Raw genomic sequence first — 22,676 nt, 5'->3', positions numbered from 1 at the left:
AGCATTCCAACAAACAGTGATGTTGCAGTGACCAAAACATAGGCTAACTTATCCACTGGAGCAAGTAATAAGCTAAATACATACACTAATCTACTAGCGTTCAACAAACACAGATGTCACAGCGACCTAAACATAGATTAACTTGTCTACTGAACTACTACCCAAATACCAAGCTTTCACATATGGTAAATCACTAACCAAGAACTGTCATTGGCAAGTGACATTGGCATTGGTAGGCAAAATACTGGCACAATGTTTTGCTCGCACCAGTTGGGCATGATCAGACGACCTTGAAGGTGCAGCGATCGCCTTCTTCTACGTCGTTGTCTCGGCAAAACCTTTTCCAGCCTTTCCCTGTTATGTAGCCGTAGGTGTTGGCGATGTTGAAGGCTACTGGCCAAGATCTTGCGCTCCCCTCCATGGATGTTTTAAGTTGGATTGTACATGCTTCTAGAAGACCAATTGATGAGCAAAAGGTCCCTTTCACAGCCTGCATTGATGCCAGAAATTGAAGCTCTTGTAAGATGGTATATTTATAAAAAAAAAATTAAACTGAAAGTTCACAACTACCCAACTAGTATGTAATAAATGAAGGTTCTATATAGGAAACATCATTTCTGTGAAGTCTCTGTTGTGCACTGTAAAGAAAGCTTAAAATTTTGTCTAAGTATAATTAAGTGCAAAGTGTCAGTAGATATTTGCCTTCGCGCTGTCACACACGCTACCTCCGACAAAAAACCAAGTCATTTTAGCATTATGTCAGTCAAGTTTTCTAAATTTGACCAGCTATAAAGAAATAACTACTAGCATCTAAATTATCAAATTAAAACTAGTAAATTTATCATGAATTATACCTTTATACTAACAGATATAATTATTTTTATGTGAGGCAACATGTTTGCACAATTGAGGATCAATGCACCATCTTGAAGACTGTCATATCCCAAAAGACTTATGTTTTGGATTCGGAAGAAGTATTTTGTAAAGGGACTCAGTTATAAAATGAAACAAATGGGAAACAACAGTAATTCGTAATTCCTCCAAAAAAATAGTAACTCTGTAGAAAACACAAATAATTTTGATTTTCAGAGCAGAGAAAGACCTGGCACCATTTGATAATTTAGACTGTCATTATTAAGACTTTGTCACCATTTGGTAGAAGACTGTATGCAGGATTTTCATAAAGTGCAGATTTATTGAAGCTGATATCACACTTTGTAATGAAAAAGATCACAATTGCAGTATTAACAGTTCAATGTTACCAAATACTCCCTCCAAAGCTAGTACAAACTTGAGTCACTTATTTTGGGACGGAGGGAGTATGTGGTACAATCGGTATGAATAGCTTCACAACATATGGAACACCAAAGGGCATTGAGATTAATTTCTAATTTTTTGTTATTTATGTTCATACCCAACAAACGGAAATATAAAGATAATAAATGTAGTGCTCACAAAGAATCGTTTAAGTGAAGAGCTGGTAATCTGCTTCGTAAATGAGTGCCTTCGCAGAATGCCTGTGGGTTTGCTCTGCGACTCGACCGTCTTAGCTTTAATTGCAGGAACCGGTGCAGGAATTGCGGAAACCACTTGCCTGTTGTAGTTCCTTTTCTTGCTGACAGTTGCGGCTACAAGCTGCTTGGCACCTGCACAATTGCATCTCACATGAGACAAGATGAAGGCCACAAATATTCAAGTCATTCAAAGTTGCGCATTTGAAACAAAAGGAATTTTTTTAAAGGGGAATATATTAATATCACGAAGATACCAATTACACCCAGCCTCTGAACCTACAAGATAAAGTTTGCAGGAGTTTCACATTAAAAACATTTCAATTATTTTTCTATGTGAAAAAACTGTTTAATGTCTCCCTAAGCACTAGTCTATTTTTCTGTTGTTTGGGGTTTGTTCTTTGGTTTTTTACTTGGTTTTCCCCAATTAACCAGGCATTGTTATGTTTTGGGGTCCAGTTTTCCTTATAAAATGGATCATCTCTATTCTTATGGAAATTGCAGGAACCCCTGCTGTAAAAAAACAGTTCAATTCAGGCAAGAATGTATGTATTTCGCCTTACTTTGTGGGATCGCAGTGTTTGCCCCATCTGCCTCATCAGCTAGCTAAGGATACTCCTTCATACACCCATTCGGCAGGAACACCTGAACCGAAAACGACATGTTAACTTCATACCGGAACAGCAGGATGTTCCCTTCGGAGAGATCATGTGCCGTCAGAAACTCTGCCCAAACTTCTCCATACAGCACGTCCGATTGACGCTGATCTAGCTCGACTGGCCATAACTTGCCGGTAGGGCCAATGATCAAGGCTTTTTGGCTGCTTGGGCAACTCTCAGCCCCAATCAAGTGCTGCTGCACAAACTCATCAGGGATTGTCTGGAAGAACATTGGGAGCAAAAACTAAGCACAACAGTTTTAAGTTCAGAGCTTGTCAAGTTGATACTACATAAGTACTATCCGATTTCTGAAGAGAGAAGCAGATTAAACTAGCTAGCTATCTTCTTGGTATTAATATATTCCCTGAACAAAAAAAGAGATAAAACTAGCCAGCTAGTTATCTTGCTCACCATCTTCTCCCGGTCATCCGGTCGAAGCAACTTGATGAACCGAGGCCTGGTCTTGGACGTCACACCTACGTACCGATCACAGATTGTTACAAGGAGATACAAGTTTTTTTTGAAAAAACATTGCAATGGCAGGAGGACTGGATGAGGGATCTAAGAAATATCATCTTGTTAGGTTGGAAAAAGTTTGCCAGCCAAAAGATTTAGGGCGGGGGGGGGGGGGGGGGGGGGGGGGGGGGGGGCTTGCATGTGGCAAATGTTTGCTTGCTAAGTACAAAATGGTTATGGAAGCTTGAGAATGAACAAGGCATTTTGCAAGAAATGATTATGAACAAATATATTAAAGGGGTATTTTATCTCAATGTTGCAAGAAGAATCATGGGCAATCTCATTTTGGCAGGAGTTAATGAAAGTAAAAGGAATTAGGAAACACTAAAAATCTGACGTCAAATTTTCGGACATGGCAAATCTGATGTTTTTCATGGCAATTTATGTTGGCACGATGATGGCAAATTTATTTTGCAAGCAAGGCAATTTACTGACAAAAAATAAACTGAGGCGGATTTGCCGTGCTCGCCTAAACTTGCGGAGAACATAATTTACCATGAAAAAGTTCGATTTGCCATGGTAAAAAATCTGATGTCAGATTTGTAGTGGAGTCCAAGAATTATGATTTTCTTTAGTAGAGCCAGGAGTGCTTTTGTGGGTTTTGCACTTGAAAATGAGTACAAATGAAATTGCAGCGTTTGTAACGCATTATGCGACGAATGAACCTGCCTGCGGGAGGAGCGCAGAGGCCCGCGAGGCAGCAGGCCGGGTCGTAGGCGGTCAGGGTGGCCATCCCGCGCCGCTCGCGCCGCAGCACCACGGACCACCCTTCGCCGATGCCGTTCTTCCTGACGATCTCCGGCCAGCCGGCGCCCAGCCAGCACGCCACCCCGCCGTCCGGTCGCGGCCGCATGCACAGCTCCACGCGCCGGGGCTTGCCGAGCAGGTCCACCACGTGCACCTCCTGCACGTCCCCGGCGCCGGCCGCGAGCCGCGCCCCGAACTCCCAGGGGACGCACTGCAATCACAGGAAAAAACACACGAAAGCGGCAGAGGGGGGCCGGTCAGGAATTGATTGATGTGACAGAGCGGAGGCGGGGCAATCAATGGCGGTGCGGCGGGGTTTGGCGTCAGTCACTGACCAGCTTCTGGAGGCAGCTTGGCGACAGCACCGGCGCGGCGAACTTGTACCGTGGTTGGCGGCGGACGGAGAGCGCCATGCTCTGCCGGTGACGTGGTGACGGTGCTATCGCAATGAATGCGCTACTTTGGCTGGTCGCTGCGGTTCAGTTCAGTGCTTGTGCAGACAGTCACGTGGTGGTTGGAAGAGGAGACGGGCGGAGTTAGGTGCGACGGTTGCCGGTTGGAGTTCGCGAGGCAAGAGCAACTCCAACGAGGCGACCCAAACGGACGGCGCATTTGTCTGTTTTTTGTTTGTTTGGGTAGGCTGTCCGCTTGACGTTCGTCTAGTTTTAAATTTGGCTCGACAGTGGGCTCAATGCACCGACTCATTTCATGTCCGCATTTAACTTTTAAATAAAAAAAGTCCGCGGCAGATCATGCCAACGGTCATGTCTTATGCCGGCACCATGTCAGCGTCGGTATACAATGCCGGCTTCAAAAAATACCACAGTTCATGCTGACCCACTCGCCAGCCGGCCGGCACACATGCCAGCACACAAAAAAGGATGGGATTTGAGTTCGACCACGCCATCGCGGCTCACGTGGTCATGCCGGCACACCTGCCGGCATACAAAAAAGATGGCCTTCGATGCCATATATCACTCGTCGTCGAACTTGAGCATGTCGGCCTGCATCTTCTCGAACCACGGCCTCTTCCTTGGTGATACGGTGTTGAGATCCACCTTCATAATCTCCACTCCAGTCATCATGCTTGCAAGAGACACTTCTTTCGCCTTTGTCTTGACATTGGCGGCCTCGATCTCTAGCATCTTGGCTTGCTTCTCCGCCTCGAGCTCGAACATCTTGGCTTGCGTCTCGGCGTCAAGATCAAGCCTCCTCCTTTGGATCTTCATGAAAGCATCCATTTGCTCCGCCTTGAAACGCCGGCGCTCCTCCTCCCTTCAGTCGTTCTTGTTAATCATGCCGTTCACGCTTGTGATCAAGGCATTGGTGGCCGCATCTCGCTTGTCCTCCTTCTTGGAGTTGGTCTTCCCCATCGGCCGTGCCGGCTTGCCCTCCGCAACATCCTCCACGGCTTTCTTCCCTTCTTGAGGGCGGCATATTGCGCCTTGAACTTCTCTTCGTCCTTGATGACCCGATAGCAATAGGAGAGGTTGATGCACTTGCCATTGTGTTGAACCTTGAACGCCTCCAAAGCTTGAGATGCCAATAAAATGTTTCCATGCAAGCATATGGCAAGTGATAGCAAATGAAGACATAAAAGGATGATCTTGATGGCACAAAAGAGGGCGGCTTGCTTGCTATCATACCATGTCTTGCATGCCGATGCCGCTCACAGGGCGGGCCTTGACGCTCTCAAGGGTGGCGCAAAACTTGTTGCACTCTTGTTGGATCACCCTCCACCGCTTGAAAATGGAGACCCACCCGCACGTGCTCACAAATTGGTAAGATGGAAACTTTTTGCGCTCATGAAACTCGCGGTGCACACGAGTCCAAAAAGTCAAATGCTTTTGCTCGGCGCCCGTCTTTAGGTCTTGTCCAATGTCTCGCCAACACTCGCAAAAAGCTTGTCCTCGGCAACTGTGTACGCCTTCGTGCGCTTGCTCTTGCGCTTCGGCTTAGGACCAGTGGCTTGGTTGGCAAGACAGTCCTCGAACAAAGGCTCTACTTTGATGTCGCACTCGTCCTCTTCCTCTAGCCCATAGTCGTCCGGGAACTCGTGGTCGAGGGGGAAGCCATCCAGGTCGATGCCGACCTGATCACGCATGAAGGCCGCCTGATCGGGATCATAGCCACCGGCCGGCGTGAACGCCCCGCAGCCGTCCTGGCTTTGTGTCTCCTCGGGCTTGTAGCCAGCGCCCGGCGCACCACCCTCGAAGATGAGATTTTGCATGTAGTCCTCGTCGACGGCGGACGGCATTTCCTCGAACAAGTTACGGGTGTCCGGGAGCCCGCCCGCCGGCGTCTGTCGCGCGCGTTTCCTCGTGCCGCCGGACGACGAGCCACCGACCACCGGGGTGGCGTTGAGGTCGATGGGCGCAGGGCGCGAGCATGGAAGGCGCGACCACGCTCACGTCGGGTGAGCACTCCCCGGAGAGGTGGGAGGCCTGCGGTAGACGTGAAAGCCGGGGACTGGGTTGCAAGCCGACGCGCGGGGTGAGTCGGGCATCACCATCCGAGGAAACGCCGACGAGCCGGTGCTGACCATGGCGACGGCGGCTTGGAGGACGTTGTGCTGGCTAGGGTTTACCCCTAGCATGTAGAGCGCCTCCCTCGTTGCCGCGGCGACGCAGGCGTTGGTGAACTCCTGCTGCGCGGCGGCGACGGCGGCCGCCTGCGCGGCAGCCTCATCCCTCGCATCCGCGGCGTGCCTCCGCCCCTTCCTCTTGACCGACTCCCTTGCCCGTTGTTCGGGCGTCAGCGCCTTCTTCGGCTTGGTCGCGGCGGCTGTCTTGCGCGGGGCACGAGACTTGCCTTTCCCGGAGGGGGCGACGACACCGGACGAGGCCAGGGAGGCGAGGCCGGCGGTGGCGTCGAGGTCGAGGTCGATGGCGTCCTCCATGGCTGGTTGGGGGGGCGAGAGCGTTTTTGGAGAAAATGGGGGAAATAGTGGTGGTTGCCACCGACAGGCGGGCCCGGGAAAAGGAGTAGGCGCGCGCGCGTCCGTCTCGTGTCCACGTCGACACAAATCCGGCTCAAAATTGGGCCTGGAATGGGTCGCCCGCGGACGAAAAACGGACGCGCGTCCGTTTAGGTCAGCGCGTTAGGCCGTCATTTTTGTCTGCGCCAACCCAAACGGACGCGGCCGGACGAAATGGGTCGCCCCATTGGAGTTGCTCTAAGGGAACGGCGGGCCGCCACGCGGCTAGTCAATGTTAGCCATCTCTGGGTCTATTGCCTCTTTATAATTAAAAAAATATTTTATTATAAAAATGAATTTGGGAAAAAAGAACTAAGAAAATTACATGCACGGTTGATTTGTAAATTAGAAAAACCCAGGAATAAAATAAAATAAATAGTGTGTGCAAGCAATTTTTTGCTCATGTCCAATCAAACTAGGGTCTTTTTTATTAAAAAAATAAAATCAAACAAGAGTTCACCTACATTTGCAGATTTTTTTATGTTACATACTATGTTATTTGGACTTGTTGCGTTTTCTCTTGGTGCCTACCATAAATATTACTCCCTCCGTCTCAAAATAAATGACTCAACTTTGTAATAATGTTAGTACAAAGTTAGTACAAACTTGAGTCACTTATTTTGGGACGGAGGGACTACATTCATTTTGCAGGTATTTTTTGTAATGCCCGCAAGAATTGGCCTCTATGATGACAACAAGTGATGTTTTTTTGACAATTTCATTGCATACAAAGTTACAAGTAGAGTGGATTCAATATATCACACGATACAACTACACAAGAGAGAAGTACTGGTCCCCTTTGACTGTGATGCCCCGAATCCAGGTTATAGCGCTTTTTGCGCGCAAAAAAACCCAAGAGGCAAACTTATGGTGACTGGTGAGGTGTTTTGCGAAAACCCATTCAGCATGAGATGAGTTACTTATAAGTCTACAGAATTATCAAAAGGGCCAACATCATGACAAACGATGACCAAAATCTCCGACAGAAGGATCGCCGTCAGTTCAGAGGCTGCAATGAAGGCTCTTCTGCTTACAAGCAGCAAAGTAATTATCCCCAGAGTACATCTCATCTACAGTAGCAGCTAAAATACATAAAGATAGCAAATAGACTACCATATCTCGTGGTAAATATGGCCCATGTGCACAAGAAACAAGAAATATGCTTCAGGCATAATGACAGGTAAAATGCGCGAGCATTATGAACTGCAATTCAAATGCTCTGAAAACACAACCTGAGGTTATGAGTTATGGCGCATTTCTTGCCTTATTTGAAATGGTAAGAGAGGCGCACAGAGTTATGGCGCATTTCTTGCCTTATTTGAAATGGTAAGAGAGGCGCACAGAGTTATGGCGCATTTCTTGCCTTATTTGAAATGGTAAGACAGGCGCACGGCAGGAGGAAGGTAAATACAACAACAATAGACTGGGCATCGGAACATGGCAGAATTTCCCCTGTTTCTCTAATGGTTCACATCACAATGTTTAATTTACCAAACAAATGTCGCTAGCCTAAGCAAAACAGTGAATAATACAGAGCAACTTGGAGCTAGAATCAACTACCATGCCGCAGGTTCCCAAAGAAAGAAATAGCAGCATTTGCTTACAGGGAACATCAAGAGCAACTCTCCACCTTATTGTGTACATCGGAGAGCTCAGCTGGTGGCAAGGCGGGCAAGGCTTCGCCGCTGATAGGAATTTTGCAAGTTGCTTTGTTGTGACCATAGCCTTTACATCTGCTGCAGCGCACTGCCCTTTTAATTGTGATGCGCGGATCAGCTGGCTTCTCTTTCGGCCTGCCAACACGTCGACGAGTTTGAATTGGGAATGGTAATGTCGCTAGACTCTGAGAATTGTCCGTTAAGGTAACATCAGGTATCGGATTTATGGACATTGAATAGGTCGAGCGGTAGCTTTTCGTCGTGAAATACTCCACACAGAAGTCATACGCATACCTCCCAGTGCGCTCAAATACTGCAATTGCATGCACGCATGGCAACCCAGAAACATTCCACTTTCGGCAGGTGCAGTCATACGTCTCAATGTTGACAACATTAACTGAGTCATCGCATACCTTGAATAAATTACCATCCCCATCACTTTCTGTGGGCATAACATTGAGTGAGTGAGCTTTGCTAACTTCTTCCTGCAATTTCTGGTTAGCTACAGGCGTTAATCCGTCAGGCCATTCATTACAAGACTCTCTGCGTGTGTACATCATCTCCATGAGCTTGCATCTTATTGTGTCAACCAACTGCACAACTGGAAGCTCATATCTTGTGGGGATCCAGTCAACAACAGTGTTGGAAATATTACATGAATACTGACCATACCACGACCCCATGAAAAGGGCATCTGACCACCGCTCAGGTTTGATCTCCAAAAGCCATTCAGCAAGCTTATCAGATTCACTTTTAATTTGCTCCATATACTGATTGAACTCATCAATTGTGCATGAAAATATGGCCCTCTTAAGAAGCTCAACCATAGCATCTCTTACTTCTTCAGTCCACGCATCATCCAATTGCCTCTTAAATGCTTCAATAAGAAAGTCCATGCAATATCCATGATGACTGTCAGGGAAAACCAATGATACTTCATCCCATAATCCATTTTCTCCATTAGATATGAATGTTATGTCATGAGATGCCGACAGTGAATATTTTAGTTGCTCAAGAAACCAATGCCAATTTTCACGGCTCTCCTTGTCCACTACAGTGAATGCAACTGGGAACACATCGCCTTCCCCATCAACTGAAGTAGCAGTCAGTAACTTCCATTGTTTATTCGGTTTTGCAGATACTGCATCAAGGAAAAGGAGTGGTCTGCACCCATGCTCAAACCCATAAAGCGATGCATGGAAGGCGACAAAGAAACAGAATTTTGAATCTTCCATAGTCACTACTGTTGCCACACTTCCAGGGTTTGTTTCCTTAATCCTTTCACAAAACAATGGTAGCTGGATGCATGCCTCATCATGTGCGCTATAAAGTTCTCTCTGAGCAATTGACCTTCCACGCCAAGCCTGCGAGTAATTTAGGCACAGTCCATACTCCTGTTGGAGATCATTTGCAATGTCTCTTGGCCTGTAGTGTGGGCTATCACGTAACTTTTCCTTTATAACACTAGCAACCCATCGCTGTGACGCCAAACGATGACTTTTCACAGTTTCAGATTCACAGGTGTGTGTTTCAGACATTTTCTTGATCATGAAATTTATGTTGGCAGGAGACTTGGAAGCATGTATACGCCATGGGCAATCTTCACCAGTACATTCTGCAGTAACACGAGTTGAGTCATTCTTGATAAATCTGTAGTGGAACTTATGTGCAATGGCATACTTATGCAAGGCATCCCGGAAATCCTTAGGACTTTCAAATACTTGGCCGACTCCAGTGATCACATCCTTCCACTCTGCGCACACCTTTTGTCTCTTAGACCCATCCGGAGTTGTTGGGACAACGGCAATTGCATTTGTAGGAGTGGCCGAGTCAGCAACAACGCTCTGTGCACTGTAAATATTTCATTTGTCATTTTGGCAATGCAAGTGGAAAAAACAATTGATGTTCAGAAAGATACCTGTTGTCGACCTTCTTTATGACATAAATGTATGTCGTCTCCGACTCTGCATGGAACTCAACCATGCGATGTAGGTCCTTGTCATTGGAAATAGAAATCAAGGTTCTATTATTCTTTGGGAGGAAATACTTGAACAAGAACTGGTCGACTTTGAGATTATTAAGCGTTGAAGATATCTCATGCTTAAATGCACTGAAAGTCCAGTCACTTTTTACAAGCATTGCATGTGCCTCTCCACCAGAATAGGACATAAGCCCATCAGCATCTGTGGTGAATTCGCCACCTATTTGAAGAACAGCCACAATTTGTCCCGTCCCCATGAGCGGCTGTTTCCTAACAAGATGAGATGAACACAAAAATTAGGCAACTGTATAAGAAGTAGAACAGAGCTTTAGCCAGCAAGGCAACTTTGAGTAGTAGTTGCTCAGTTGGTTGTTTGAGCATTTTCTACAATAAGGAAATTTTCCAAAAAAAACAACTTACCTCGAAGCTTTCAAAAATTAGGCCATTGCATTTTCTACACGAAATTTCATGCAAGGAATGTTACGAGTGTGTAAATGGTAACTCAATCAACTAGAATTAGGTAAGGGTGATTCTCTGTTCTTTTCCCTGTTGCGAAAGACAGAGCAGGCGACTTAACTGATCTGACGTGAAGTATGACCAAATTGGTGTGTGGTCTGGAAGCAAGGGCTGTACACATAAGGTTTAAGCACACTAGTCCAGTTTTTCACTCATGTGCAAGTACAGGGCATAATATATTCGAATTGAGAGCAGAGCAAATCAGAGTTCACTGCAGATCACTAAGTCAAGGCTGAACCAGGGATGCTAACAAATTGTAAAAACAACAGTGTTCTATGCGGTTTGCTTTCAGTGCTCGCTTGATTTCACCTGATTTTTGCATTAGTCGTGGCAATTGCAAGCATATACAGTACCAATAAAAGAAACTGGTGACCAATCCAGGCATAATTACCAGGAAACGGCTTGCGGTGGTGGGGCTCCGGCAGGTCTGGGAGCGAGGGCGTGGGCGAGGGCGGCGGTCCGGCGGGTTCCCGGTAGCGGAGGCCGCGGTGGCCGGCGGGCACCAACCTCAGGAGAGTACGGCGGAGTCCCGGCGAGGGCCGACTTGCGAGGTGGGTGGCCGGCGGTGGCCACGGGCACAACTCCCCGAGACTCGAGAGATGAGGCGGTGTGTGTCTTGTCCGCGTCTCTGGATCTAGGGTTTCCGCGCTCGGCCCTACGTGTCAGGCACACGCCGTGGGGTACATACGGTTAACGCAATGTACTCGTGCACACGTGCCACGTGCTGCGGTTTGGCGATCCGAGGGCCGGGCTTTTGGATACCGGAACGGGAGCATTGCCCGGCCACCCTGCTCACCATATTGGCCCAAGAACAAATGCGCCGTTGTCGTGTGATGAGGATTCGGCCCTGCAACGGCCCTCGGATGAAGAGGTGACGTTTATAAAACTCAAAAACAAAACAAAAAAAATCTGATGCTTTTTTACAACATTAAAAAAATTGACATCACAAAAAATATTCTGATGCTTAGTGCGAAGGATGGGAGCGTGAAATATGCAAAGGTCACTCTCATCTTCTTAGGGGCTGACAAGTGACAACATGGGAGTTTTTTCTTTTTCTCATATTTTGTTTTTCAAATTATTTTATCTTTAAATTGTGCATCCAAATTACGAACCATTTTTACTGTTGAATTCTTCGTGTTGAGATCTTCGAAACTAGATCTGTTAACAGGTTTGAATGAACTTTTTTTCATGAAAAAACTCAGGGGAAAACGATAGAAAAAACTATAGCCAGAAACACATTTTTTATATTTTTCACTTTTCGAGAGGTACAACTATGTTTCTCGCAAAAGCAAATTGTTGCCTCCACGAGAAGCAAATATGTACCTTCGTGGAAAAAAATATGGCTTTTCCTCTTCTGAGAGGCACAAACAATGATGCCTATTGCAAAGACAAACCTGTGCCTCCACAAGAAGCCAACATGTGCATCTCGTGAAAGCAAAAAAACCATGGTTGGATGGTTAAGTAAACTGTGGTATTCCTAGCCCACCAGGGTTCAAGTCCTGATGCTCGCATTTATTCTAAAATTATTTTAGGATTTTCGGCGTGCGTGTTCAGTGGGAGGAAACGTTCCCGTCGACTTCGAAGCGCCTACGATGACTTCGTAAAATCTCAAGATGATATGTCGGCTCAGTGTCTTGGTGCTCATAAGGGGTAGGATGAGTGTATGCGCGTACATATAAATGCTTGCGTTTGTACTCTGTTTAAAAAAACAAAAACGCATACAGAAATAAAATCTTAAGAAAGCGCACAATACGCGGAACGTGGCGGCAGCTAAGAGCGCGCCAAATGGCGCTCTCAGCCCTTCCAAAATGACTCTTGATGGGCTCCCGTAATGGATACCTCTGCATTAGTTGCTCTCACTATTCCCCATGTATGGTGACAGGAGTCGCTATATCTCGCATGTTGTGAGATATTGCTCTAGCTCGCCTCTGACGCCCGAACGTATGGACCAGCCCATTTAGCGAGTTTTGCTCCCTCGCTCATTCATTCCCTCGCTCGGTGTTCACAGGTTTTGTTGTGTTCGATTGCTCAGTTTTCTTTGATTTTATTTTTTCTTCACTATTTTCTTTCTTTTCTTTTTTATTTTGTTTTCTTTGTTCTTTTCTCAGTTTTCATCTTAATTTCTTAAGTTTTCATTGTATTTCACTGTTTTGCGTCGACTTCTTTGATATTTTTGCCTTTTATTTTCGTATTTTTATTTTTACTTTCTTCTTTAGTTTCTTTTTTTTCCATCAGTTTTCTTTGGGGGCTTTAAAAACATTTATACTTTCTTGGGAAACATCGTCTAAATTTTCTAGACAACAGAAACGGTTTTTTATACAAAGTTAACATTTTCTAAATATGTGATTAATATTTTTTAAATATCTATTTCGAAATCTACTCCCTCCATCTTATAATATAATAGCGTTTTTGAAGCTAAAATAGCTTGGAAAACACTCTTATATTATGGGACGGAGGGAGTACTTTTTCATAAGGGTGTATTTTATTCATCTACAACAAAAAAATATACTATATGTTTAACATTTTTTGAATACATTATTACAGTTTTACCAAATATAGGTTTTCATGTCTTCCTTTTTCTGTTTCAATTTTCAATTTTTCAACATATGTCCATCTTTTTCATTTCATATTCTACATGTTTCGTATAAACCTGAAACAATTTTTTGATACATGTGAAATGTAATTAAATACAGGAATATAGATTTTATTCAAATACATATATTGAACCCTTTTTTACTACATGTTTAAACATTTTTCAAATACAAATTGAACGTTTTTTTAATGGATGTAATTTTTTTGTTAAACTATGTGCACATTTCTTAACATTGTATAAATTTTTTTTTGCAATGTCATGGACTCATTTTAGAAATGAATGCACTTTCTTTAAAATGTCGCGTACATTTTTTAAATGGTACAGTACATTTTCATTTTATGAAAACATTTCCTAAAATTGTATAAACATTTTTTAAGTCACATTCAATTTTTTAAAATTGCAGGATCGTAAGTAGGTCTAGAGGGGTGCTTAGACTACTTGACCAATAAAAACCCAGTTTTTTTTTCCAATTTTAGTTCTTGGTAGATTTTTACCAATTCTAGGAAGTCAAGTAACGCCCTACACATGCAAGTTTAAGATAGTAGGCAGCAAAAACTAAAGACTTTGCACATGAACGTAAAATATGGGTCGGAGAAAATCAAACGCAATGATGACACGATGAATTTTGACGTTGTTCTGATAGGTGGTGTTATTGTACGTCCATGTTGATAGGGACTTCAACCCACGGAGGTTAATGGCTGCACGAATCCACAGGGAGCTCCACCCACGAAGGGTTGACAAAAAAGCAACATTGTTTATGCCATCATGACCTACGTCCACGAAGGACTAGACTCGCTCGGGGTGGATCTTCATGAAGTAGATGATCTCCTTGACCTTACAAACTTCTTGGTTCAACTCAATAAGGTTAGAGGCTCTCAAGTGACACCTAACCAATCTAGAGGACACCACTCTCTGAAAGGTGATAGATATTGTTGATGACAAACTCCTTCCTCTTGTGCTTCAAAAAATAGTATTCTCAACACCCAGTCACTCTCTCACAGATTTTGTTATGTGGTAGGAAAAGGATTGGAGTGAAAAGCAACTTGAGGGGGCTAGAAATCAAGGATCAAAGGTTGGAGTGAAATCCCCTTGATTTAAACACAGGTGTAAGTGGTTTTCTCTTAGAAAATGAATATGAGAAGTGGTAGTTTTGCCCTGGTTGCTCTCTCTGAGAGTTGGTGGAATGGGTGGGTATATATAGGCAGCACCAAAAAACTAACAATTACGCACCTTTATGCACTACTCGGTGGAACCGGGTGAAAACACTCGGTGAGACCGACTAGTACAAAAGATTTGAACTTTAGGCTTTCTGGTGAGACCGGATGAAACAGCTCGGTGAGACTGAATGGTGATGACCTAATCACTTTCCACACTTCGGTGAGACCGGTCGAAACCACTCGGGAATTTTGATATGAAATCGATAGGTTATAGAAGGTTGGCAAGTGCACTTTGGTGAGACCAAGGGTCATCTCGATGGGGACAGAGTTGCTAGGGTTTAGGCAGTGCCTATGTCAAGTGTATTTCGGTGAGTCCGGATAGATGTGTATCGGTTGGACCGAGTTTGACTTTAGGGTTTTCGACATAGAAGGAAGTGAGAGTGTGGCTGGGGGTTTTGAAACAATATCTCTAAGCACTTGAGCAACTAGTACATGATCAAACCTCACCCCTTTTAATATTATTGACTTTCTTATTGACTCAATGTGATCTTGGATCACTTAACCAAAAATGTAGTGACTTCAAGCTTTTGCCAATGCGTGTCCTTTGCATTTTGAGGGATCCAATTCACATCTCATTCCCATACCTAAATTAAACTTTCCTCAAATATTCTTTGAGTAGGCACTAGTTCAATGATGCATATGTTGTTATGAATTACCAAAACCATTCGGAGATTATTGCATTTTCAAAAATGCGGAAACATTTTGAACTCTCATGAACCATCTTTTTTTAATGCTATCAACATTTTCTAAAAATTTCTCAAGTATTTTTTACACTGCGATAACATTTTTTTGGAATCATTTCTAATACATGGTCAACATTTTTTCGATACACATTTAACATTTTTTTCAAACAATTGATTAAAAAAATTCAAACATCTCATCAACATTTTTCAAATGCTTGATTAACATTTTTTTAAATACATGATCAGATTTTTTCATATATATTTTATTTTATATACATTTTTTCTTAGACGTGATAAACATTTTCTTTGTACACATGTAACATTTTTTTATATGATTGGTCAACAAACTTTCATATATTTCATGTACAGTGGTTTGTATTACATTTATTTAGAATATTTGGAAGTATAAACAAAAATAAAAAAAGAAAGCAACAGACGAATATAAAAAAGAAAAAATAACAAAAACAAAAACGAGGCTGCTGGTCCCGCGCGCCTGTGCCGACCCAACTCGGGCCATCCTTCAGCGAGGGTACCCACCGTCTCGTTTAATGCTAGGAATAGGGACACCATGCATAGCGTCTGGGAATTTGCTAAACAGTAAAATAGAGCTACCTAGGAGGCCTCTTAGCGTTTTGCCGTCCCCAACCGTCTGATATAAACTGACGTTTCTGGCCAGTCAGCCATTTGATCAGGCATTACTTTTTTAGAAGAATCACACACTACTAATTGGGCCTACGTAGCTGGACAGCTACTCCGTAAATCTACCCGGGCCAGCTCCGGTTCACCCTACGGCACCATCGTTAGATTGGGAGCAGACGACCAAGATTGGCATTCTGGAGATCGGCCCCTCCACGGCTACACACATTCCCTACCCGACAGCTCCGGTGGTTGTGCCTTGCGCTGGTTCTCCTTGCCCGGCATCGCTTTCACCGATCCCTACCGGCCGCCTGAAGGAAATATGCCCTAGAGGCAATAATAAAGTTGTTATTTATATTTCCTTATATCATGATAAATGTTTATTATTCATGCTAGAATTGTATTAACCGAAAAATTAGTACATGTATGAATACATAGACAAACAGAGTGTCACTAGTTTGCCTCTACTTGACTAGCTCGTTGAATCAATGATGGTTATGTTTCCTAACCATAGACATGAGTTGTCATTTGATTAACGAGATCACATCATTAGAGAATGATGTGATTGACTTGACCCATCCGCTAGCTTAGCACGATGATCCTTTAGTTTGTTGCTATTACTTTCTCCATAACTACACATGTTCCTATGGCTATGAGATCATGCAACTCCACAATACGGGAGGAACACTTTGTGTGCTACCAAACGGCACAACGTAACTAGGTAATTATAAAGGTGCTCTACAGGTGTCTCCAATGGTGTTTGTTGAGTCGACATGGATCAAGATTAGGATTTGTCACCCCAATTGTCGGAGAGGTATCTCTGGCCCTCTCGGTAATGTACATCACAATAAGCCTTACAAGCAATGTAGCTAATGAGTTAGTTACGGGATGTATCATTACAGAACGAGTAAAGAGACTTGCCGGTAACGATATTGAACTAGGTATTGAGATACCGACGATCAAATCTCGGGCAAGTAACATACCGATGACAAAGGGAACAACGTATACCGTTATGCGGTTTGACCGATAAAGATCTTCGTAGAATATATAGGAACCAATATGAGCATCCAGGTTCCGCTATTGGTTATTGACCGGAGACATGTCTCGGTCATGTCTACATAGTTCTCGAACCCGTAGGGTCCGCATGCTTAACGTTCGGTGACGATCGGTATTACGAGTTTATGTGTTTTAATGTACCGAAGGTAGTTTGGAGTCCCAGATTTGATCACTGACATAACGAGGAGTCTCAAAATGGTCGAGACGTAAAGATTGATATACTGGAAGCCTATGTTTGGACATCGGAATGGTTTCGGGTGAAAACAGGAGTATACCGGAGCACCGGGAGGTTACCAGAACCCCCCGGGAGGTATATGGCCCTTATTGGGCCTTAGTGGGAGTGAGGGGAAAGAAGCAAAAGAGGGGGCGCCCCCCAAGCCCAATCCGAATTGGGAGGGGGGCCGCCCCCCTTTCCTTCCTTCTCTCCTAAATCCAACAATGCAAGGGGGGGGTCCTACTCCCGGTGGGAGTAGGACTCCCCTTGGGGCGCGCCTAGGAGGCCGTCCCCCCCTCCTCCACTCCTTTATATACGGGGGAGGGGGCACCCCATAGACACACAAGTTGATCATTGATCTTTAGCCGTGTGCGGTGCCCCCCTCCACCATAATCCACCTCAATAATATCGTAGTAGTGCTTAGGCGAAGCCCTGTTCCGGTAGCAACATCATCACCGTCATCACGCCGTCGTGCTGACGAAGCTCTCCATCGAAGCTCTACTGGATCGTGAGTTCGCGGGACGTCATCGAGCCGAATGTGTGCAGATCGCGGAGGTGCCATACCTTCGGTGCTAGATCGGTCGATCATGAAGACGTACGACTACATCAACCGTGTTGTCATAACGCTTCCGCTTACGGTCTACGAGGGTACGTAGACAATACTCTCCCCTCTCGTTGCTATGCATCACCATGATCTTGCGTGTACGTAGGATTTTTTTTGAAATTACTGTGTTCCCCAATAGTGGCATCCGAGCCAGGTTTATGCGTAGATGTTATATGCACGAGTAGAACACAAAGGAGTTGTGGGTGTGGCTATATACATATTGCTTGCCGTCACTAGTTGATTCTTGATTCAGTGGCATTGTTGGATGAAGCGGCCTAGACCGACATTACGCGTACGCTTACGCGAGACTGGTTCTACCGACGTGCTTCGCACACAGGTGGCTAGTGGGTGTCTGTTTCTCCAGCTTTAGTTGAATCGGATTCAATGAAAAGGGTTCTTTCTGAAGATCAAAAAGCAATCACTATACCGCGTTGTGGGTTTTGATGCGTAGGTAAGAACGGTTCTTGCTCAGCTCGTAGCAGCCACGTAAAACTTGCAACAACAAAGTAGAGGACGTCTAACTTGTTTTTGCAGGGCATGTTTGTGATGTGATATGGTCAAGACATGATGCTAAATTTTATTGTATGAGATGATCATGTTTTGTAACACAGTTATCGGTAACTGGCAGGAGCCATATAGTTGTCGCTTTATTGTATGAAATGCAATCGCCATGTAATTGCTTTACTTTATCACTAAGCGGTAGCGATAGTCGTAGAAGCAATAGTTGGCGAGACGACAACGATGCTTCGATGGAGATCAATGTGTCAACCCGGTGACAATGGTGATCATGACGATGCTTTGGAGATGGAGATCAAAGGCACAAGATGATGATGGCCATATCATATCACTTATATTGATTGCATGTGATGTTTATCCTTTATGCATCTTATTTTGCTTAGTTCGACGGTAGCATTGTAAGATGATCTCTCACTAAATTTCAAGGTATACGTGTTCTCCCTAAGTATGCACCGTTGCTACAGTTCGTCGTGCCGAGACACCACGTCATGATCGGGTGTGATAAGCTCTACGTTCACATACAACGGGTGCAAGCCAGTTTTGCACACGCGGAATACTCGGGTTAAACTTGACGAGCCTAGCATATGCAGATATGGCCTCGGAACACCGGAGACCAAAAGGTCGAGCGTGAATCATATAGTAGATATGATCAACATAGTGATGTTCACCATTGAAAACTACTCCATCTCACGTGATGATTGGACATGGTTTAGTTGATATGGATCGCGTGATCACTTAGATGATTAGAGAGATGTCTATCTAAGTGGGAGTTCTTGAGTAATTTGATTAATTGAACTTTAATTTATCATGAACTTAGTACCTGATAGTATTTTGCATGTCTATGTTGTTGTAGATAGATGGCCCGTGTTGTTATTCCGTTGAATTTTAATGCGTTCCTAGAGAAAGCTAAGTTGAAAGATGATGGTAGCAACTACACGGACTGGGTCCGTAACTTGAGGATTATCCTCATTGCTGCACAGAAGAATTACATCCTGGAAGCACCGCTAGGTGACAAACCCGCTCCAGGAGCAACGCCAGATGTTATGAACACCTGGCAGAGCAAAGCTGATGACTACTCGATAGTTCAGTGTGCCATGCTTTACGGCTTAGAACCGGGACTTCAATGACGTTTTGAACGTCATGGAGCATATGAGATGTTCCAGGAGTTGAAGTTAATATTTCAAGCAAATGCCCGGATTGAGAGATATGAAATCTCCGATAAGTTCTACAGCTGCAAGATGGAGGAGAATAGTTCTGTCAGTGAACATATACTCAGAATGTCTGGGTACCACAACCACTTGACTCAACTGGGAGTTAATCTTCCTGATGATAGTGTCATTGACAGAGTTCTTCAATCACTGCCACCAAGCTACAAGAGCTTCGTGATGAACTATAATATGCAAGGGATGGATAAGACGATTCCTGAGCTCTTCGCAATGCTAAAGGCTGCGGAGGTAGAAATCAAGAAGGAGCATCAAGTGTTGATGGTCAACAAGACCACCAATTTGAAGAAAAGGGTAAAGGGAAGAAGGGGAACTTCAAGAAGAACAGCAAACCAGTTGATGCTCAAGAGAAGAAACCCAAGTCTGGACCTAACCCTGAGACTGAGTGCTTCTACTACAAACGAACTGGTCACTGGAAGCGGAACTGCCCCAAGTATTTGGCGGAGAAGAAGGATGGCAAAGTGAAAGGTATATTTGATATACATGTTATTGATCTATAGCTTACTAATGCTCGTAGTAGTGCCTGGGTATTTGATACTGGTTCAGTTGCCAACATTTGCAACTCGAAACAGGGGCTACGGATTAAGCGAAGATTGGCTAAGGACGAGGTGACGATGCGCATGGGAAATGGTTCCAAAGTCGATGTGATCGTCGTCGGCACACTACCTCTACATCTACCTTCGGGATTAGTTTTAGACCTGAATAATTGTTATTTGGTGCCAGCGTTGAGCATGAACATTATATCTGGATCTTGTTTGATGCAAGATGGTTATTCATTTAAATCAGAGAATAATGGTTGTTCTATTTGTATGAGTAATATCTTTTATGGTCATGCACCCCTGATGAGTGGTCTATTTTTACTAAATCTTGATAGTAGTGATACACATGTTCATAGTATTGAAGCCAAAAGATGCAAAGTTGATAATGATAGTGCAACTTATTTGTGGCACTGCCGTTTAGGTCATATTGGTGTAAAGCTCATGAAGAAACTCCATTCTGATGGACTTATGGAATCACTTGATTATGAATCACTTGGTACTTGCGAACCATGCCTCATGGGCAAGATGACTAAAACTCCGTTCTCTGGAACAATGGAGCGAGCAACAGAGTTAATGGAAATCATACATACTGATGTATGTGGTCCAATGAACATTGAAGCTCGCGGCGGATATCGTTATTTTCTCACCTTCACAGATTATTTGAGCAGATATGGGTATATCTATTTGATGAAACATAAGTCTAAAACATTTGAAAAGTTCAAAGAATTTCAGAGTGAAGTGGAAAATCATCGTAAAAAGAAAATCAAGTTTCTACAATCTGATCGTGGAGGTGAGTATTTGGGTTATGAGTTTGGACTTCATTTGAAACAATGTGGAATAGTTTCGCAACTGACGCCACCTGGAACACCACAACGTAATGGTGTGTCCGAACGTTGTAACCGCACTTTATTAGATATGGTGCGGTCTATGATGTCTCTCACTGATTTACCACTATCATTTTGGGGTTACGCTTTAGAGATAGCTGCATTCACGTTAAATAGGGCACCATCTAAATCCGTCGAGACGACACCTTATGAACTGTGGTTTGGCAAGAAACCCAAGTTGTCGTTTCTTAAAGTTTGGGGCTGCGATGCTTATGTGAAAATGTTTCAACCTCATAAGCTCGAACCCAAATCGGAGAAATGTGTCTTCATAGGATACCCAAAGGAGACTGTTGGGTACACCTTCTATCATAGATCCGAAGGCAAGATATTCGTTGCTAAGAATGGATCCTTTCTAGAGAAGGAGTTTCTCTCGAAAGAAGTGAGTGGGAGGAAAGTAGAACTTGACGAGGTAATTGTACATTCTCCCTTATTGGAAAGTAGTTCATCACTGAAATCAGTTCCAGTGATTCCTACACCAGTAAGTGAGGAAGCTAATGATGATGATCATGAAACTTCTGATCAAGTTACTACCGAACCTCATAGGTCAACCAGAGTAAGATCCTCACCAGAGTGGTACGGTAATCCTGTTCTGGAAGTCATGTTACTTGACCATGATGAACCTACGAACTATGAGGAAGCGATGATGAGCCCAGATTCCACAAAATGGCTTAAGGCCATGAAATCTGAGATGAGATCCATGTATGGGAACAAAGTATGGACTTTGGTTGACTTGCCCGATGATTGGCAGGCCATAGAGAATAAATGGATCTTCAAGAAGAAGACTGACGCTGATGGTAATGTTACTGTCTACAAAGCTCGACTTGTTGCAAAAGGTTTTCGACAAGTTCAAGGAGTTGACTACGATAAGACCTTCTCACCCGTAGCGATGCTAAAGTCCGTCTGAATCATGTTAGCAATTGCCGCATTTTATGATTATGAAATTTGGCAAATGGATGTCAAAACTGCATTCCTTAATGGATACCTTAAAGAAAAGTTGTATATGATGCAACCTGAAGGTTTTGTTGATCCAAAAGGTGCTAACAAAGTGTGCAAGCTCCAGCGATCCATTTATGGACTGGTGCAAGCCTCTCGGAGTTGGAATATACGCTTTGATAGTGTGATCAAAGCATATGATTTTGTACAGACTTTTGGAGAAGCTTGTATTTACAAGAAAGTGAGTGGGAGCTCCGTAGCATTTCTGATATTATATGTAGATGATATATTGTTGATCAGAAATGATACTGAATTTCTGAATAGCATAAAAGGATACTTGAATAAGAATTTTTCAATGAAAGACCTCGGTGAAGCTGCTTATATATTGGGCATCAAGATCTATAGAGATAGATCAAGACGCCTGATTGGACTTTCACAAAGCACATACCTTGATAAAGTTTTGAAGAAGTTCAAAATGGATCAGGCATAGAAAGGGTTCTTGCCTGTATTACAAGGTGTGAAGTTGAGTCAGACTCAATGTCCGACCACTGCAGAAGATAGAGATAAAATGAAAGGTGTTCCCTATGCTTCAGCCATAGGCTCTATCATGTATGCAATCACTACTGGAATCAGCTACTTTGCCATCTGCCAGTTCTTTGCCGTCCGCTAGCAGACGGCAAAGAAGCTCTTTGCCATCAGCTTCCAAAAAGTAGACGGCAAAGAACTGGCTGATGGCAAAGACCAAATTTGCCATCAGCCAGTTCTTTGTCGTCTGCTAGCGGACGGCAAAGATTCTTTGCCGTCGGCTAGCGGATGGCAAAGAGGGAGGGGCCCCACTGACGAGCTGCAAAAAAAAACCTAACGGCCCCCTCTTTGCCGTCCACTAGTGGACGGCAAAGAGCAAGAAGGCGGACGGCAAAGGGTGGCGGACGGCAAAGAGGGAGGGCCCCACGTAACGTTAACGGCCGCACCCCACACCCCCTCTCTCTCTTTCTCTCCCACCGCCCCGTCCC

At 44.2% G+C, this 22,676-nt stretch overlaps 1 protein-coding gene and 1 pseudogene across 1 annotated transcript; both read right to left on the bottom strand.

The window, feature by feature from the left end:
• Window positions 1-20: 20 nt before the first annotated feature.
• LOC123152223 (putative B3 domain-containing protein Os06g0632500) lies at window positions 21-3,910 on the bottom strand (annotated as a pseudogene).
• A 3,932-nt stretch (window positions 3,911-7,842) lies between these two features.
• On the bottom strand, window positions 7,843-11,234 carry LOC123148346 (uncharacterized). The gene is made up of 3 exons (XM_044567733.1): window positions 10,957-11,234; window positions 9,987-10,319; window positions 7,843-9,919 (listed from the first exon to the last, which is right to left on the bottom strand). Exons 2-3 carry the CDS (start codon window positions 10,304-10,306, stop codon window positions 8,023-8,025), a joined length of 2,217 nt encoding a protein of 738 aa, XP_044423668.1. The 5' UTR covers window positions 10,307-10,319; window positions 10,957-11,234; the 3' UTR covers window positions 7,843-8,022.
• Between the last annotated feature and the right edge of the window lie 11,442 nt (window positions 11,235-22,676).

The sequence above is a fragment of the Triticum aestivum genome, chromosome 7A, assembly GCF_018294505.1.
Source record: "Triticum aestivum cultivar Chinese Spring chromosome 7A, IWGSC CS RefSeq v2.1, whole genome shotgun sequence".
NCBI classification, from domain to species: Eukaryota; Viridiplantae; Streptophyta; class Magnoliopsida; order Poales; family Poaceae; genus Triticum; species Triticum aestivum.
The sequence above is the reverse complement of the archived record's forward strand: the minus strand, read 5'-3'. Positions and strand labels throughout refer to the sequence as shown.

Excerpts from the sequence above, each read along its gene's own strand:
- LOC123148346 (XM_044567733.1), bottom strand. The coding sequence starts at position 10,306 with ATGGGGACGGGACAAATTGTGGCTGTTCTTCAAATAGGTGGCGAATTC. Across the intron at positions 9,920-9,986 it reads ATAAAGAAGGTCGACAACAG|TGCACAGAGCGTTGTTGCTG; the intron begins GTATCTTTCTGA and ends AAATATTTACAG.